The 19,522-nt window shown below is 46.0% G+C and overlaps 1 protein-coding gene across 5 annotated transcripts in view; it reads left to right on the top strand.

Moving 5' to 3' along the window:
* Positions 1-19,522, top strand: part of MAP3K14 (mitogen-activated protein kinase kinase kinase 14) — a 33,051-nt gene that overhangs the window by 8,023 nt on the left and 5,506 nt on the right. For all 5 annotated transcript variants that reach the window (XR_012583617.1, XR_012583618.1, XR_012583616.1 and 2 more), the window contains exons 2-15: positions 838-1,110; positions 1,642-1,711; positions 3,820-4,030; positions 4,145-4,741; positions 5,752-5,889; positions 7,848-7,977; positions 8,851-8,982; positions 9,400-9,504; positions 10,932-11,095; positions 12,094-12,244; positions 12,793-13,143; positions 14,638-14,744; positions 15,942-16,086; positions 17,007-17,107. Coding sequence is in view for 2 of the 5 variants with exons in the window: in XM_074557925.1 (XP_074414026.1) it covers positions 858-1,110; positions 1,642-1,711; positions 3,820-4,030; positions 4,145-4,741; positions 5,752-5,889; positions 7,848-7,977; positions 8,851-8,982; positions 9,400-9,504; positions 10,932-11,095; positions 12,094-12,244; positions 12,793-13,143; positions 14,638-14,744; positions 15,942-16,086; positions 17,007-17,107 (2,655 nt within the window). In the remaining 3 variants the exon portion in view is untranslated. The remainder of the gene's footprint in view (positions 1-837; positions 1,111-1,641; positions 1,712-3,819; positions 4,031-4,144; positions 4,742-5,751; positions 5,890-7,847; positions 7,978-8,850; positions 8,983-9,399; positions 9,505-10,931; positions 11,096-12,093; positions 12,245-12,792; positions 13,144-14,637; positions 14,745-15,941; positions 16,087-17,006; positions 17,108-19,522) is intronic.

Below are 19,522 nucleotides of genomic sequence, written 5' to 3'. Positions count from 1 at the left end.
AACTCCTCACTCACCCAGGGTTGAAAATCAGCAATGTGGAATCTCCATGCTGCCCCTCAGTGCTTTGCTTCCATGTTGGTTTATGATTCCCCTTTGCATTCTCAGCTCTCTTCCACCTTCCCCTGTGCTGGGGCCTGTTTGGAGCTCCATTTGTGTTCCTGCTCAGCTCAGTCTGTGCTGATCCCCTCCCCAGCTCTCAGGAAAGGGGTGTGATGGTTCCAACACCATCACTGTCCTCTGTCCCACACCATCCATGGATCCTGCACTCTGGAAGAGCTCCACTTCTGGTGGGCTTGAGCAAGGATTGCAGAAGTTGGTGGTGATGTGAGGGAGGATCTGTGGATGGGCAGGTTGGCTGTTGATCCTGGCTGCATTGAGGGAGGATGAGGAATGACTGAGCACAGGGAAAAAAGGAATTGTTTGGCTTTATGGCCATCCATGTGGTGGGAGAGCACAGTGTCATTCCCCCAGGTGCACTCTAGGAGAACTTTCATATCTTCCCTTTTCCTGGGGATGAACGTTCTTCCTGTTTAGTGATATGGGAGTTCCTCCTTCTCCTTGGTTTCACTGTTTATATTTAAGGGAATATACCAAGAATTCAAATTCTCTGAAACCTGTGTGGTTGCATGCTTTCAGTCCTGAGAATGTTGAATATTCAGCTCTCAGTGGTCCAAGTCAGAAATCAAGGACTGGTACTCCAGGGTTCTTCTCCAGCTCAGAACATGGGCAGGACTTTGATTTGAATTATTTATTAATTATGATACCTTCAGGAGCCTCCTGTTTCTCAGGAACTGTGAAGGATTTTGACAAGTGTTTTGTTTTTCTCTTCTTGCTCAGTGTCTCCCTGAAGCTGGGAAATGGCCGTGATGGGAATTGCCTGCCAGGGATCTCCTGATCCAGCAGTCAAACACAAAAAGGAGCTCACAGCTGCTGAGGGGCTGAAGGAGACAGTGAGTGAAAAGCAGAGCAGTGTTTGCAAAGTAGAAGATTCAAAGAAGGCCATCTTTGACAGTCAGTGGAAAATCCTGAATGATGTAATCACCAGAGGAACAGCAAAAGAAGAAACAGAAGGAGGCTGTGCATCAATTTCTATTATTGCCCAAGCAGAATGTGAGTAGCAGGGCGGGCTGTGCTTCATTGAGAAAAAGGAATGTGCAGAGAGGGATGAGATTTCACTCCCTCTGCACTCCTGGAGAGCTGAGGCCACATCTATTTGTAATCCCAAGTGGGGTGGAGCTGATGACACATCCCAGACTCTATTTAGGAAGCTCATGAAATCTCCTAATAATGTGGCAGCGTCCACTGAATAAAGCAGAAATAACAGACCAGCATGAGAGCTGTGCACCCCAACCAGATCTGTGTCCTGTGGGGCTCCTGCTCTTAGCTGCCTTCTGAAAGGGGTTTAAAAGAGGAGGAAACCAAAGTAAAGCTCATCTGGCAAAGAGCTGGAGGATCAGGAGATAGCTGGGAATGCTCCTAATTGTGGGGGAGGAAGAATGCAGTGTGGGTGGTGTGACATGACTGTGCACTGATTGTCTGGATCACTCATTTAGCACAGTGCTAAAGCTGTTTGAGCCCAGTTGTTACTAGGAGAGACTTTGTTTGAGACAAGTGATAATCCTGGGTTTTTTTTCCTCACAGGTGAAAACAGTCAGGAGTTCAGCCCCACTTTATCAGAGAGATCCTTTATTGCCCACAGTAAACGTTACAGGTGAGAGACCTCTTAACACAAACTCCCCTCTTCACTTAACACAAACTCCCCTCTTCACTGCTGATTTCTGACTTTCCTTGTTCCAAATCACCCTGGCTCTCTGCACTTCAAATATTTTTCCAAAAGCACTCCTGTTGGAATTAGCTCTTCATCTGAGGCCTGGTAAGAATTTGTCTTTCCCAAAACATCTTCCTATCAGGAAAAATTACAAATTTAGGCACAAACCACTTGAAACACCTTGCCTTATTGGCAATACCTGCAGATTTACTGCCTTTGTAGCCTTCTGGGTGTTTCTGGATGGTCAAATTTGTTTTGAAATTACTGATTTTTTTAATGTTCATAAGGTTCTTGATGTAGAAGAATCCAAGGAGAAATTTTCAGTCTTTTTTAACTGAACTGTGTTGATGCTTTTGAAACTGTTCCACCATCTGCTGAAAAGCTGTGTGAAACCTGGGCTGCTGATAGAAGGAGCCCTCAGAAAAGGGAACAGTTTAACTTCTTGGAAGGCTAAAAGGGGATGAGAGAGCCTTTGCTTAATGACAGCATCAACAACAGAAGTTGTGAACACAGAGAGGCTGCAAGTGGTAAAAGGGACAGAGACACTTGTGATGGACAAATGGAGCCCTGGGAATTGCTTTTCTGGAGTCAGCTGCTTGTTCTTCATGAAGAATCTTTTCCTGTTTGGGCTCATCCTGGGGCTTTCTTACACACTGGAGCCCTGTCAGGCAGCCCAGCAGCCTGAAATGGGTACTGGGGTACACAATTAGGTGCTGCCTGTCCCCTGGTGCTTCAGACCTTGTGGGGTGTGAGGTTTGACACTGCCCAGTGGCTTTAGGATGTGGTCCTGTGGACCATCTGAAGAAGTGCAAGGTGACCCATTTCTGAGGGGTTTTCTCTGGGATCTGGGGTTTTCTGGGATGCACACCAGCTGTGGATTCAGGCTCAATGCACTGTGCTGATGCCATCAGCCAGAACTCTACTTTTGGCATCTTTTAGCACTAAAATAGGGAAAAATGGAGAAAATGGCTGTGCCCTGCATCACTGATCAGGAAAGGCAGAGAAATGTATCAGAACTGTTCTGCATCAATTGCTTCGTTTGAAGATCAAAAATCTTTTTTCTCTTAGAGCTTAATTAAAAAAATCCAACTGCTATGGTTGGTATTGAGTCATAGAATCACAGAATGCTTTGAGTTGAAAGGAGACATCTCTTTCTGACCCTAACTGCAGGCAAATATCCCTCTTGAGAGTTCACATCTTTGTGCAGACCCCAGCTGCAGTGTTGTGTGTATCTGTACACATTCTTAGAAATCATGTTGTAGTTTTGGGCTTTGCAAGCCAGCACATTTTGGCATTTTGAAGCTGTTTTATTTGAGTGCTCTTAGTCATCCCTCTTCTCTGGGCAAAGCTCTTTTCCTTCAAATTAGAGCAGGCATTGATATTATGAAAACATTTATTAATTTAAATAAATTTTAAAAGAGACTGCAGTTATCCATTATCTCTGTGATTCACTAGAAACCAAGCACAGACTGTCTCAGAGCAGCCTGGAGATGTGCAGTGCTTTCCCCTCTACTTTGCTATGTTCAAAAAAGAGACATAAAAGAAAGCTGGGGAGGGACTTGGAGTGACAGGACACAGAGAATGGCTTCCCCCTGCCAGAGGGCAGGGTTAGGTGGGATATTGGGAATTGTTCCCTGGGAGGGTGGGCAGGCCCTGGCACAGAGCAGCTGGGGATCCCTGGCAGTGCCCAAGGCCAGGCTGGACAGGGCTTGGAGCAGCCTGGGACAGTGGAAGTGTCCCTGCCATGGCAGGGGTGAAACTGGACGGGCTTTAAGGCCCCTCCCAACCCAAACCATTCTGTGACTGTACATTCCAGCCTCGTTCTTCCAGAATTTACAAACTTTGGGTCACTTTAATATTTTGCCTCCCCCGCACCCCAACATTTCTTTTATACAATCCCAGAGGTGCTGCTTAGCCTGGACCTTCAACTTACCCCTGCTAGAAGTCAAGAAATTGTGTTTTGGCTCTCAGTTGAGCTAGCAGAGTTGCTGATTTCCCCTCTGTGGGTTGAGCTGCCCCATCTCAGAGCCCTGCTGTGCTCTGCCTTGCAGCAGCCGCTCGGACAGCCTCGATCACATCCCCAACAATGTGGCCCACGCCACGGAGGGCAGGATGGCTCCCACCTGGAGAGGGAGGCACCGGGGCAGGGCCAGGAAGAAAAGGCACAAGAAAAGATCCAAGCTGAAAGGGCAACCTGTGGCTGCTGGCAGGAGGAGTCCAAGAACTCCAGAACAGGAGAGCTGCACCCCAATTCCTGTCCAGGTGAGAATCTTCCACCTTCCTTTTGTACTGTCCCTGCAAACTCCTGACAGCTCTTGGGTGAATTCTGGTGGCTGTACTGAGGTTCCTGCTCAGCTATTTGGTTTTGTTTTCTAGGAGGATGAATCCCACCAAAGCACTCTTTACAGAAACAGTTTTTGGGTTCCTGAATTTAACAAGGACTTGGGCTATGATCCACTGCCTTTTGAGAAGCCTGCCCATGCCCCTTTGTCCATGGGCAAACTGCATTCCCCAGGGAGCCAGTACAAAACTGAACTGCACAAGCTGATCAGCCCTATTCAGTGCCTTAATCATGTTTGGAAACAGAGGGACACTGTTCCTCAGCCTGAGACTCTCCATCCTTTCCCCTACAACATCCTTCCCCCCCATTTCCCACACGTGGACAATCCTCTCCGTGCCATGAAGCAGAATGCTCTGGACAAATACTTCCATGGTGACCTCAACTATCAAGACAGTCACTTATCTGGCCTAAACTTAGAATATAATTTCACCAAATGCATCAACCAGTCTGTGCAAACCAGTGCTGACAAACTTTCTGTGGAAGAATATTTGGTAGATGCCTTGAAGGGGAGCGTGAGTTTTGGAGAACCACAAAATTTAGCCAGCCTGGCCAAGACATGGAGAGGAGGTGGGCTGGAGCTGAAGGAACAATTCCATGAAGCAAGTGAAAATGAAGGAGTGCTGCTGAATGAGGTGATCTGAGCCACTCTGGGATGTGGGAGGCTGAGTTTCTCCTGGGCTTTGGGAGAGGCATAATCTGCACCCATGTGCTTGCTGCTAAAACTGTGATTTCTGAATGGTTCTGGATCTGGTTGGAGCTGCCAGATAACATTGCAGGGTTGTTTTCTGCAGCAATTAAAGCCCTGCCTGCCTCAGACTGCTGGCTCCGTGCTGTGCTCAGTCACCAGACATGCAGGCTGGCTCTGAGCAGTGGTTCTGTGCTTAGTCAGTGTTCAGCCATGTCCTCTGTTTGCTGCCCCATCTGTTCAGCCAGGCTGCAATATTTGTTGGCTCTGGAGGAGCTGGAGTGTGACAGAAACCAGGTCTGAGTAGAAGGGGAGGTACAGGAGGGCAGTTGGTGCCTCTGCTGGGACAGCAGCTCCTGCAGTGTCCCTTGCAGTGTCCCACAGGGCCTGGGCACAGAAATGCATTCAAACCCTAGGGACACGATTCACTTCTGAATTCAGTTCTCTCTCAACACCTTAAAGTCCTCCTGGAGGATTTCCCTGGGGTCAGTATGACCCTGTCAGTGTGGTCTGTGGAGCTCAAGGTGTCCCTTACGTGCCTGAACGTGTTCACACTGACACCTGAGGCACAGTCTCCATCTACTGACTGCAGAAAAGCTTTCAGTGACTGCATTTAGTCATGGGAATCTGGGTTAGTTGTAGGATTCAGCTTTGTAGAAGGGAGAAACACAGAGAAGAGAGAAACACAGAGCTCCAGACCATCCAAATCCTGGTGGCCTTTCTTTTACAGCAGTGGAGTCCCCTCAGTTAAATCCAACAGACCTCACAGAAATCACATGGGTTCATCCTGTGTGGTTTCATCTCAAACCTGTGACAGAATTAATCTTGTACTGAGATTTCTGGAAGGGTGCTGTGTTATCTGTCCTTGTGCTGCTTCTCAGAATGTTGATCTCCATGCAGCTCAACATTTAAATGTCTCTTTTGTTGCTTCATTTTGTTTTCTGTTTGGATTTCCAGAAGCTGAAGCCGGTGGATTACGAGTACCGAGAAGAAGTTCACTGGACCAAGTGCCACGGTTCCCTGGGCATTGGCTCTTTTGGGGAGGTCTACAAGATAGAGGACAAACAGACAGGATTCCAGTGTGCTGCCAAAAAGGTAATTCTGTGTGAGAGAAAGCACATGGAGAGAAATCTCTTCCCTCTTTAGGCCTTGTACAGTGACAGTGAGGTGCTGCTGTTGTGTCCAAGGAAAAGCTCAGGGAAGTGATAGAAAAGCAGCTGGAGGACCTGTATGTGCACAGGAGCCAAGATCAGCAGCCAGAAAAAAGCTCATTTGGCTTTAAAGTGTGCTGAAAGGCAAGAGTAGAGCTTTCTGAATGATTGTGAGTGACTGCAGGGGAGCAGCAGCTGCGTGGGCTGTCTGTTATCTGACTATTCTTATCTCAAACCATGTCTGGTGTAAGTGGTTACATGGCAGGTATTTATTTCCCTGTTGAAAAAGGAATAAAGTAGGAAAAACCCAAGGCAGTCAGTAGGATCTGCAAACAGAGCTTTCATCTCCTGAGTGTCAGCTGCAGTGCTGGCACATTGTTCTGAGGTGATGCTGCTCCAGATGCAGCAAAGGATGTGTGTTTTTCCAGAAACTGGCTCTGTAATGTGTTCTACTCCAGGATATGCCATTGTCACTTGATGTAGGAAGTGTGTGGAAGATAACTTGGAGCAGGGCATTGATTTGTGGGCTGCTGTGAGGGCATCAGGGGTGCAGACAGAGGGATAATGCAAGGAGATGAGGAAAATGGAAAGTATTTTATTTGAACTTACACTTGCATACTTTCATCACCCCTGTGAACTGATGTTTCTCACATTACTTCACTAGAAAACTGTGTGGGAAGTGTTTGCCTTGAGTACAAAAATATTATGTGCAAAAAGAACCATAACTTTCATTTTCCAGTTTAAAATGTTCATTTTCCCCCCGTTTACACTGGGCCCAGCTTGCTGTGCTCCCTGTGGGAAGATGTAAGAGGCAAGACAAGTCAGTGTTTGTATTTATTTAACCATTTCATAACCATTCAGTTGTCAGCTATAGAAACAAACATCTCTCAAGCATGCAGAAAATTAATTCCTGTTCTGCATCCTCACAGTTCAGGTGTGAAATCTTGTGGTGACACAACCAGATTGTTTCCTGTCAGTGTGTAGCTATTTAAATGCATTATCCATTTGGCAAATCCACAGTCTTGGGAGGAATAGCTGTTTCTTGTGGGGTGTATTTTCAGGAAGGAAGATGGTTGTGCTGAAAAGGGAAACATGAAAGTAGGAGAAGCTGAAGTCTTTCAAAATGTCATTTCCCCCCACCTAATTACTGATGGATAAATGATGCTCTTTATATCAGAAATGCATCTTCTTAGATCACACTCTGAAAGCAGAGATTTCTAACATGCAAATTTAACATTTCTCTATGCTCTATTTAATTTTCCATGAATAACTGTCTGCAGTTCCTGTGACAGGAGGCCTCTACCTCACCTTATTCACCAGACTTGGTGCTGGAAGCACCTGCTCTCCAAATTCTTGAGATGAAAGCAAACCAGCTATAGCTGGATTGCTGACAGAGAAGAAACATGATGCATCTTTTTCCCACCAGAATCTTCATGACTCATGTTTTCCTTCTGGACTTCAGCAAATTCTTTAGTTTTATTTAGTTTGGCTCAACTTATTGAAAAGTTTTTCTTTAACCATTTGCAGCATGAGCACCACCTAACAAGGTGATGGATGTATTTTGTATTCCCTCCTGTTTTGGGGGAGTTGAATTTTTGCCAAGTTTTGCACCATCCCCAGGGTTGTTTTTTTTTCCCTCAGTTATCAACATTATCTTTTTACTGAGACAAAAATTACCTTCCTACCTGTAATCTGGAGTTATTACAAGCTGCCATCTCTGATGAATCTTCACTTCCCTTAAACATTGAGGGTTCATCATCCCGAGCGTTCCCACTTCTATTCGAGGTCACAGAACTAAGTCTGGAAAAGACCACCAGGCCCAGTTAACCCATGTCTGCTGTCCCACAGCCCCCAGAGAGGGACAGCTGTGTGAGGATGGCTCAGCTTTCCCTGTTGCTGCAGGTGCAGCTGGAACATTTCCGTGCCGAGGAGCTGACGACGTGCGCGGCCGTGAGCAGCCCCAGCGTGGTGCCCCTGTACGGGGCTGTCAAGGAGGGTCCCTGGGTCACCATCTTCATGAAGCTCATGGAGGGTGAGCAGGGCACCACAGCAGTGCCCAGTGCACATTGATCTCCTTTTCTTCCTGCCCAAATATGAATCTGTTAGTCCCTCAGTGCATCCAGGGTATTCGTGGTGTGAATTCCCCAGTGGGTTGGGGTGGGTGTGGGTAATCCCTGCTGTGGGGGGAGTGGTTCCCAGTCCTGCCTTATTCCAGTTCAAGGTGTCTCTTTCACACAGCTGGGGCTGGTTTGTGCTTCCTGGTGGTTTGCAGGACACCAGTGGGGCTCACTGCCCTGGCTGCCTTGATGATTCCATTGCCTGGTGCTCTTTTTCTGGCCAGAACCATGGAAAACAGGCTGTGAACCATGGGAACCCAGTGGGTTGGGATGGGTGTGTGTAAACCCTGCAGTGGGCTTGCTGTGATACCCAGTCCTGCCTTATTCCAGTCTCTTTTTCACAGTAAGATACATTTGAAGCTGGTTTGTGTTTCCTGGTGGTTTTCAGGACACCACTGGGGCTCATTGCCCTGTTGTCTAAGCAAACCTCAATGATTCCATTGCCTGGTGCTCCTTTTCTGGCCAGAACCATGGAAAACAGGCTGTGAAGAGTCAGTGGTGGTCAGTAACACCTGGAAATGCCTGTTCTGATCACAGAGCATTTGCCTTTGCTCCAAAGCAGCACTGTTAAATTGACACTAAGAAAAAAAACACATATAAACAAGGCCTTTTCTGTGAGCAGCAAAAACCCTGGGTATTAACAAAAGGAACTGAGCCATGTGTGGAAGATAAGTGCTGTCAGACCTGGAAAATCTCATTTTTTCAATGGAAACCACCAGGAATGCTAATGATGATGCTGGGGAGAATTTAAACAGAAGATAACATGGACTCCCTGGATTCCTTTTTAGGTGGCTCATTAGGGCAGCTCATTAAACAGAGTGGCTGCCTGCCAGAGGACAGAGCCCTCAGCTACCTGGGCCAGGTCTTAGAGGGTCTGGAGTATCTTCATGCTCAAAACATTCTCCATGGAGATGTCAAAGGTAGGAAAGTGTTTGAAGTACCTTGTTCTTCCCTTTTCTTAGAAGAGGCAAACTGCTTGGAGATTAAATTATTAATTCATTACTTACTTAAGTTATGGGATCTACTTACTAGATTTTCAGATCTATGTTTGATATTAGAGTTTCCCTTGGTTCTAGACTGCTGGCAATATCATATTTGTCACCTCCTCTTGTCACCCCATGGGTCTGCCAAGGTGCTTGGCACCACCACTGGGCTACAAGAATCTCCAGGGCAGGTAATTGGTAGTTTATAAATGATAATTACAGCTCTGTTCTTGCTTTAGCCAGTGACTGGAGAAATTAATCCTTTGGGCTTAGAAAACTGTAGTTGTGTGTACTTTTGAGTGTTTTTCCCATCTCCTGATGCAGAGGACACTAATGGAACCCTTCTCTTGGCAGCTGAGAACGTGCTGCTGTCAGCAGATGGGAGCAGGGCCCTCCTGTGTGACTTTGGCCACTCTGCTCACCTGCACCCAGATGGGCTGGGAAAGTGCTTGGTCACAGGTGAGGCTTTGCTGCTCTTCTGAGGAATTGCCCTTCTGACTCATCCTCATGAACATTTACATGTGGCTGATTTGCAAGCAGCTGCTGAGGTGTCTCATTTATTGGTATTACTGTGACAGCAAAAATGGCCTGAAATTTGGGAGGTGATGGTCTTTGTCTCCCAGGCTAGAAGGGTTTTTGTAAGATTGTCAGCATGCTGCATTCAGTGTTTTGTCCCTGCAAGAAACCACACTGAAACTTTAAAATCCTACACAAACTTGTATAAACTCACTAAATAGTGGGAAAGAGTCCTGACCTCCACTAAAGAATTGTTTAATTGTTTAATTGTTTCCAATTAAACTTAACCATGCTTCTTCATGCAGCTGTTGAAAGAGAAGGGTTTATTTTCTAAAGTCAAGCTCATTTTGCCTCTCAGATTTGCTTGCAAGGGAAGTTTAATCCCTATTCTGTGTATAAGGGATGGCTCTGAGAGGGAACAGCTGATTTGCAAGCAACTGCTCATGGTGTCTCATTTATTGGTATTACTGTGAGGCATCCCACTGACAGCCAAAATGACCTGAAATTTGGGAGGTGATGGTCCTTGTCTCCCAGGCTAGAAAGGTTTTTGCAAGATTATGTCAGTGTGCTGCTTTAAGTGTTTTGTCCCTGCAAGAAACCACACTGAAACTTTAAAATCCTACTCAAACTTGTTGTGTAACCTCACTAAATAGTGAGGAAGAGTCTTAATCTCCATTAAAGAAAATTCCTTTTTTTTGGCCAATTAAGCTTCTTCATGCAGCTGTTGAAAGAGAAGGGTGTTTTCTAAAGTCAAGCTCATGTTTTGCCTCCTAAATTTGCTTGCAAGGGAAGTTTAATCCCTATTCTGTGTATAAGGGATGGCTCTGAGAGGGAACAGCTTCTGAGAACACAATGCTGCTTTTTGGGTTAAGGTGGAGTCTTTCCACTATGGAGAAAAGCTGGGAGAGCTCAGATTGTTCAGCCTGGAGAAGAGAAGGCTCAGAGAGAGCCCCTTCCAGTGCCTAAAGGAGTTCCCAGAGTGCTGGAGAGGGACTTGGGACAATGGCCTGGAAGGACAGGGCAAGAGGAATGGATTCCCACTGCCAGAGGGCAGGGTCAGATGGGATATTGGGAATTAGGAATCCACAGGGTGCCCAGAGCAGCTGGGGCTGCCCCTGGATCCCTGGCAGTGCCCAAGGCCAGATTGGACAGGGCTTGGAGCCACCTGGGACAGTGAAAAGTGTCCCTGCCATGGCTGGGGTGGCACTGAATGAACTTTGAGTCCCTTCCCACCCAAACCACTCCATCCTACAAAGCTGCCATGTCTCACTTCAGCTGTAAAGAGAGGGATTCTGCCTCAGGCCCCCTCCCAGTGGCCCTGGAGCATTTCTCTTGCCTGCCTGCACTGAGTTTCCTCGTGGCTGCTTTAGGGAACTACGTGCCTGGCACAGAGACCCACATGGCCCCCGAGGTGGTGATGGGGAAGCGCTGTGACTCCAAGGTGGACGTGTGGAGCAGCTGCTGCATGATGCTGCACATGCTCAATGGCTGCCACCCCTGGACCCAGTACTACAACCACCCTCTGTGCCTCAAGGTGAGTGACCCAACCTCTGTGCAGGTGAGCTGCCTGAGCTTGTTACTACTGGCCAGGGAGCATTCACCTCAGGGTGGATGGCTGGGAGCCAGCTCAGCATCTGACAGCATTGGGAAGCATGAAAGTTTGACAAGGAAGTCTCACAGGTGCTTAGCAGCAAGATTTTTAAATGTAGGAATAGAGATGGAAGCAAGTTTTGATATAGAAGAAAAGAATTACTGGATACCCTTTGCCTTCTTGGTTATGTTAGTTAGAAGGGGTTTTTATGGCTTAGAGCAAAGGATAAACCCACCTCAAACAAGATGTTTTTATCAAGCAGGAAGATAGCACAGGCAACCAAGTAAGTAGAAAAAAGGTCTCAGAATTTTCCACTGCAAGAAAAACAACTTCTGGCTTAAACTGTAATGTACTAACTTTGAGTGATTGGAGAACAGTAACATGAATATGGTAATTACAGTAGTTATGATGGGCTAGAGATAAAAGTTAAGGTATAGATTGATTCTGCTGTATTAAGATGCTCAGCAAAGAAAAATATATAATGCATTGTAACCAAAAGAAAAGTATAGAATGCATTGTAACCTAAAGGTCTCTGGAGTTGACAGCTGTAGGCACAGCTCTGTCACCCAGGTCCCTGGACTGCTGTAACCTCTTGGATGGAATAAATTGCATTTTGTACACAATAAACTGCATTTTGGCTGCAATAAACTGCATTTTGGAGAGCTCCTGGAGTCTCTGATTCAGGCTCTTACATGACAGGATACCAGCCTTGCTCTGGGAGCTGAGCATTCCCTGTGCTTGCTCTGCTTGGGTTGTTCTTCCATGCCCTGCTCATGACTTGGGTGTGCCTTTTGAGCCATTCAGCTGTAATAAAATTACTGTTCAGCTCTCACTTAATGCTTTCATTTCAGTTGGAAACACTGTCAGGGTGGGAAGAACCTTCCTGAAATCAAATTAAGCCTCTCTGGTGTAACCTCTTTCACTTCCTGTTTGTTACACAGATCGCTAAAGAGCCGCCTCCTGTGAGGGAAATTCCACCTTCCTGCAACCCTCTCACTGCTGAGATTATAAAGCTGGGGCTGGAGAAGGAGCCTCTGCACAGGGCATCTGCATCAGAGCTCAAAACTAAAACCAGCGTGGCACTTGAGGAAGGTAGAAATGTGCTGATGTAACTGATGCAGCTGAACCTTTGTATTCCCACTGGTGCTGCTCCTTTTGGGAGGGCCAGTCAGTTTTATTGTCCACTATATCATTTGCACAGCATTGATGCATTTTTTGGTTGATGGCTTCTGCCTGCAGCCTGTTTGTCACCCAAGTAAATGATAATTTCCTGTGTGCTGTCACATGCTCTTCTTCCTTCTCTGCTGAAGGAGGGGAGAGCTCTCTGTGGGTTTGTTGAGGGCTCCTGTCAGCTGAAGCATCAGCTGCACAACTGCAAGCAGGGTTTACTGCATCCTTAGCTGTAACTCATACTTGTGGTTCAGTTTTACCCCTGACACATCACTAATTTATTTCAACTTAATCCTGCTGAGTGGTTCTGTAATACAGCAAGAATTTGTGGAGGTGATCTGGTTTTATCTTATAAAGAAGCTGGGCATTTTACAGCAAATACACTTCAAAAATTCTTACAGGAAAGGAAAACTTTTACCTCTTTTATTGCTTTATTTGATAATGCTTGTATTTTTTTTTTCTTTTTGTAGTGGGAGGTGTGAGAAGCCCCTGGAAAGGTGAATACAGAGAGCCCAGACATTTCTCTTTGAACAAAGAAAACAGTGCACAAACATCCCTGTCCCCCACAGTGAGCCCAGTTTCTGAGATTGCTTCTGACCCAAAACTGTCAGTCAAAGTTTCCTGTGGCAGCTCAGTCCTCCCACCTCCATCTCTGGAGCAAACAGAGGAGGCTGAGGGACCCCACTGGAATGAGGACAAGGAGTTACCTGAAACCTGTGATCCCCCACCCCTCTCCTCAACTCCTCTGCCCCTGAAGAGCTGCAGCCACGTGGAAAGAGCCACAACCATTTCAGAGCAAGAACTTCAGCAGCTGGAAATTGGTGAGCACTGGGCTGGGGGAGGAATTCAGCTCTTTTTGCCTGAGAGCAGGATAAAAATACAGCTGCTTTCTCTTGGCTTGTTGACAGTTATTTTTGGGTTTTCAGCTTGGATGTCATTTTGCTCATAGTTCCTTTCTCGTTACACAAATTGCTCAACCTTCCTTCAAGCTACCAAAACTAATAGTTCTGAACCAATTAAATGTGCCACAAAGGGAGTGAACAGAATTTCCTTCCTCCTCAACAGGGGGGAACCTTCTGAGAGAGGTGCAGGAACCTCTTGGAAAGCAGCCTGTTTCACACTTGTGCTTGTTTGCACTGTGTAAACAGTGTCAGAATTCCAATTTCAGCTGCAATTTTGGGTTCAAACTTTTTTTTTTTTTTTTGTTGTTAATTGAGGTAAGCCAGGATAAAAATAAAGAAATAGCAGATGTCAAGCAAAGCAGTGCAGTTAAAACCAGCCTGCAACTGTTTAGTTCTGGGTGCTGGAAAACCTACAGCCATCAGCCAAGGAATTTGGTTACAACAGCAAACCAGAGTTTGAAAACCAGCAGTGAATTCAGTGTGGAAATCAGTGATTTGTCCACTTCCATTTCCCCAATGCAACTCTACATTTCACTTTTTTTTCTCCCATATTTTCCAGTCTTTTTGAGTGAATTGAAAGAAAATAGGTAGAGAGTGGTTTGAATTGTAACTGTGTCAGAAAACTGGGGAATTTTAGGGGTTGGTGATGAGCAGCTTCTTTCTCAAATGGCTTTGGGTCTCAGCAGCATTGTAAGAGCTGGTTATGTATGGGATATCTGGATTTTATCAGGGATATTTGCAGTATTTAAATTCAGTGTGGAAACCAGTGATTTGTCCAGTTCCATTTCTCCAATACAACTCTACATTTCACTTTTTTTCTCCCATATCTTCTAGTCTTTTTGAATTAATTGAAATAAATTAGGAAGAGAATGGTTTGAATTGTAACTGTGTCAGAAACCTGAGGAATTTTAGGGGTTGCTGATGGGCAACTTCTTTCTCAAATGGCTTTGGGCATTGTAAGAGCAGGTTATGTATGGGATGTCTGGATTTTATCAGGAATATTTGCAGTATTTGTAAGTACTTGTATCCAGATAAGGGAGTACAAACCTCCAGATACTTGTGAGAGCTGAGTACATGAGTTTGGCTTTTCCCTGATAATGTGGATAGATCTAAAGTGGCATCTCACAGGAGACATAAAGGCAAGAACTGATGATTTTGGGGTGTTATTTTGCATGTTGTTGCACAATCCATCCCCTCTTGGCTCAGTTTCCCTGTGTCACAGTGTCCTGTGCATGGCAGAGCTGTGTGTTGGGCTCTGCTGGCACCCAAATGAAATAAATATTAAATATTGCTGAAGAAGCTTTGGGTATTAATGGCAGAGCTGTGATTAGAGCAGGGGAGGCATGGAGGGAAACACTGGAAATGTCTCCCTGAAACACTGGAAATGTCTCCCTTCTCTCCCTTTTGCTGCAGAACTGTTTCTGAACAGCCTTTCCCAGCCTTACTCTCTGGAAGAGCAGGAGCAAATGCTTTCCTGCCTCAGCATTGACAGCCCCTTTGTGTCAGATGCCAGTGAGAAGGTGAGTGGGGATGGCTGGGGAGTGGCTGGCTGGCCCCCTTGGCAAAACTGGGACCTGTGACCCATGAAAATCTGGTTTCTGACACCAAATTTTCTGGGAAGAAAGCTTTGCTCATGCCCAGTGGGGTGTTGGGGGTTGTAGCTGTGCTTTGGTTCCCTGTCCAGCATGGATCCTGTCCTCCAGAGGTTCTCCTGTGCTGTATCCTCACCTGAAGCTTCAAGAGTGTGGATACAGAAAATCTCAGCAGCCTCAGCCCTGCCTGTGCAGGGGAAGGAGCTGGGGAAGCAGTGATGGAAGCAGGAGCTGCACCCAGCAGCTGTGCAGGCTCCTCTTCCTGGCCATGGTTTAGGGAAAGGCCAGGAGAGTGAGACAGGAAAAAAGACCCAAATCTTGGATATTCGTTCGCAGATCTATTTTCCATGAACTTATTTTAACCCATTGATAGTAATGAATGCATAATCCTGGTTATTTACCAATTTCAATTAGATTGAAATTAGCTCTCTGTGGTGACAAATATCAGTGAGGAACACTGAACAGGCCTTGTTGGACCAGGAAAGGACAAAAGTCCTTTAATCACAGTTTTCAAAGACATTCAGTCCCCAATTTGTGCAGGAGCCAGTTCTGATTGGGAGCAGCTTTGTGTCCTATTTCTGTCTCTCTTCTCAGTGTTCCAGTGCTTTTTGAGGAGGACTGAGGGAGTTGTGCACAGCTCAGCTGTTGGCACACACAGTGTGCAGTGTGGGATCTGACTCTGCTTGGTTTTTCCCTCTAACACCTACACCATACCTGTAACTTGGTTCTGACTGGTTCAGACCTCTGTGCTGGTGTCAGATTGACTGGGACAATACAGCAGTGCAGCAGCATAGGGCCTATGGCTGGTTTTGTACAGTGAATTGTTTTTCCTGCGTGTTTCTAATGTCAGTAAGTGAGAAATATTTTAACTGATGTTTAATTCTCCTTCCAGTCAGTTCAACCCCTCTTTCCTCACTCAGCTTTTCAGCTCATTATTGATTTAACTATTGGGAATATCTGATAATATCTATAATATCTGTTGCACTGCAATCCCACATGCCACATAAATGTTGACTAATCCCTGTGCATTTCCACCTTTTTCCTCCTGACCTTATTTTAATGCTCATCTCCTGCCGGCTCATTTTCTTTCAGAACCTTAAACAAAACTTGTGCTTCTTCCTGCAGAACTCCATGAAGGCTTCTCAGAGCTTGAGGGACACCATGAGCTCTGGGATCCATTCCTGGAACAGCCAGGCCGAGGGGCAGAGCTGCAGCTGGAACAACCTGCTGAGCCGCAGCCGGCACACGGACACCCCCAGCTGCTTCAACGGTGGGGCTGCCTCCCACAGCAGGGAGAAATGGCCAGAAATCACTTCCTCACTGCCTACACAAGCTGGAGATGGAGTTTTTAAACTCATTTTGTCCTTCAGTTGCTGTGCCAGCACAGATCCACCTAAAAATGGGTGTGAGGAGATCCAGTCTGGCTCAGTCACAGATGGGTGTGACCGTGTTCACTGGGGTCTGAGGATGAGGGAAGAGATGAGGATCTGACTCCATGTTTCAGAAGGCTGGATTTATTATTTTATTATATATATATTATATTAAAACTATACTAAAAGAATAGGAGAAAGGATTTCATCAGAAGGCTGGCTAAGAGTAGAAAAAGAAAGAATGATAACAAAGATTTGTGTCTCAGACAGAGTCCGAGCCAGCTGACTGTGATTGGCCATTAATTAGAAACAACCACATGAGACCAATCACAGATGCACCTGTTGCATTCCACAGCAGCAGATAACCATTGTTTACATTTTGTTGCTGAGGCCTCTCAGCTTCTCAGGAGAAAAAATCCTAAGGAAAGGATTTTTCATAAAAGATGTCTGTGAGAGATGGGTCTGTGCAGTAAAATCCAGGGAAGTTTCTGAGCACACACACAGAGCCTGTGTGCCCTGGTTCATGCAGCGTCCATGTGCAAGGAATGTTTTATAACCACAAATATCCACCCAGAATTTTGAGGGCATATTGTGCAAATTAATCAATCCCTTCAGCTGCTTTCTTGCTAAATGCAGCTCTGCTCTGTGAGTCATTGCTGTCTGCAGCAAGCTCCATGCTCAGCAAAAGACCTACATAAATGAAATCCTTAATGACAAAAATGAGCTTTTCCCCATGTGTGTGCCTTGTCAGTCAGCTTTGCTGTGGGCTGTGAGGTCCTTGTGGCTCAGAAGAACTCAAAGAACCTCTTGTGCATTCCAGGAGTGAAAATCCAGATCCAGTTGCTAAGTGGAGAAAATTTGCACATCAGAGATTTCCACAGGACAAAGGTGGGAGACATTGCCACGGGGATCAGCAGCCAGGTGAGACACAGACTGCAGCTCAGTGCATCATTTGAGGAATGATTTCTTCCCTCATAACCCCTAAATGCCAGAGAGACCCAGGAGTGGTTCAGGGATCCTTAGGACAGCTTTAGAAGCACAATCTCAGTGCTGCTGCTGTGAGTGTGGTACCAGAGGATGTTTTCTGAATCACAGAATCATTAAGGTTGGAAAAGACCTCCAAGATCATCAAGTCCAACCTTTGACCAAATCCCACCAGGCCCACTAAACCATATTTCCAAGTGCCACATCCACTCATTTTCTGAACCTTTTCAGGGTTGGTGATTCCAGCACTGCCCTGGACAGCCTGTTCCAATGCTTGTCCACTCTTGCAGTGAAGAAATTTTCCCTAATATCCAGCCTAAACCTGGTACCAAACCTGAATTGTGAGCCAGTGCCAGTTGTCAGAGTGAGCACAGGGATCTTAGAATATAGATATTCTGTGCTGCAGCTTAAAAAATCCTTCTCCTCAATTATAAACTCTTTCCCCTCTCCCTGAAGAATCATATATAGATTTTTCATCATGAGCAGTAGCATCAGCTCAGGGAGATGAGCTCTGTTTGGCTGGGGTGCTTCCAGCTTGTTCTGTTGGAGATGTTGGCACACTCCTGTGAACCTCACTGTGGGCTGCTTTGGCTGTTCCTGAGAGAAACTCTGGAGAGTCTGTGGGACTGTGACTCATCTCAGTGTAAAATGGGATCTGAAAGATCTCACTGTAAAATGGGATCATCTCTGGGCACCAATCTAGAAAATGTTCCAGTGGTGCTGGTTCTCTCTAGACTCTGTTCTTGTGGACATCACAGAGCAAAACACCTGCAGAGGAGCTCAGGTGCCCAAACATGGGCAGCTCCTGATCCCCCAGCCATGGCCCAGAGCTCAGGGAGGCACTTTGGTGTGGGGGTACCAGTTGTTGGTTTCTCTGGGTCTGGATTGAAGGCACTTGAGACAGTAATTCATGTTCAGACTCAGGTGTTTGTTATTTCTTATCAGTAAAACAGTCTCACTACTGTGAGTTCTGCAGCAAGGCACAAAATGGCCAACAATCTCTTGTTCCAAGGTCTTTTAAGACTAAACTGTCCAATTAAGAACTGACACCTAGATTAATTCCATTTTTAACCCAATAACTGTTCCCAATGTGAGCTTTTCTGCCCAATTACAAAATGCCACCCAAACCCATGAAGAAGGAGCATGAAGAAGAAACCCAGGATGACACCCTGTGCCCTCCATCTTGCTGCCATCCACTACACACTAAAAATCCCAAAACCTCAATTTCTCACCAAGTGATGGACTTACACTACTCTCTACAATCCATTTCACACTTTTGTGGATTCCAGTCTAGCTTGAAGTCTGGGAAACTTTCTCCATGAATGAGGGTCAAAGTCAGAGCTCCCCATGTGTGTCAGTGTTCACAGGGGTCTGAGGATGAGGGAAGAGACGAGGATCTGACTCCATGTTTCAGAAGGCTGATTTATTATTTTATTATAAATATTATATTAAAACTATACTAAAAGAATAGAAGAAAGGATTTCATCAAAGGCTGACTAAGCTAAGAACAGAAAAGGAGGGAATGATAAAGGCTTGTGACTGACTGAGACAGTCTGGACAGCTGGGCTCTGATTGGCCATTAATTAGAAACAACCACATGAGACCAATCCCAGATGCACCTGTTGCATTCCACAGCAGCAGATAACCATTGCTTACATTTTGTTCCTCAGCTTCTCAGGAGAAAAAAATCCCAAGGAAAGGATTTTTTCATAAACGTCTGTGACACCGTGGGGGTCAGGACATAAGAAATATTCCCAGTGCCCTGGATTTCCATACTTTGGCAGCAGGGTGGGCACTGCCCAGTCCAGTTCTGAGGTGTTTTGTTATGAGTGGAGCTCAGGATGTTCCTGCCAATCACAAGCCCCTCCCTGAGAGCTGCTCCTGCCTTGGGAAAAGCTGGGTGTGATGGAGGGGTGTAGGAGCATTGGGGGTAGGATGGTGGGGATGGATGGAGATGAGAGATCTCTGCAGCCAGGCTGTGGAACTTGGGGTTTATTGCAAAGGGCCTGGGTGCAGGGCCCTGCTGGGAGCTGCAGCCACAGCTCAGAGCAGGCTGAGAGAAGAGAGGGGGAGAGAGGATGAGAGGGTGAGAGAGTAAAAGGCAAGAGCTAAGAGACAAGAGGTAAGAGTAAGAGCTAAGACCATACAAAAGTAAGTAAGTGAGCGAGGTTCCCGTTCCAATACAATAAATCATCTTCTGTATTGAATATTCTAATTCTCACTAACCAATCCAGTACAAGATACAAATCCTATAGCATTTCCATACAGCCTATAAGAATTACTACATTACCATCCTGTGTTACATTTTAAACCCTAAAAACTCCTCTTTGGGCCCCTTCTGCCAAGCTGGCA

The sequence above is a fragment of the Zonotrichia albicollis genome, chromosome 23 (assembly GCF_047830755.1).
Source record: "Zonotrichia albicollis isolate bZonAlb1 chromosome 23, bZonAlb1.hap1, whole genome shotgun sequence".
Classification (NCBI taxonomy): Eukaryota; Metazoa; Chordata; class Aves; order Passeriformes; family Passerellidae; genus Zonotrichia; species Zonotrichia albicollis.
Note: the sequence above shows the minus strand (reverse complement) of the source record. Positions and strands in the feature narration are given on the sequence as shown.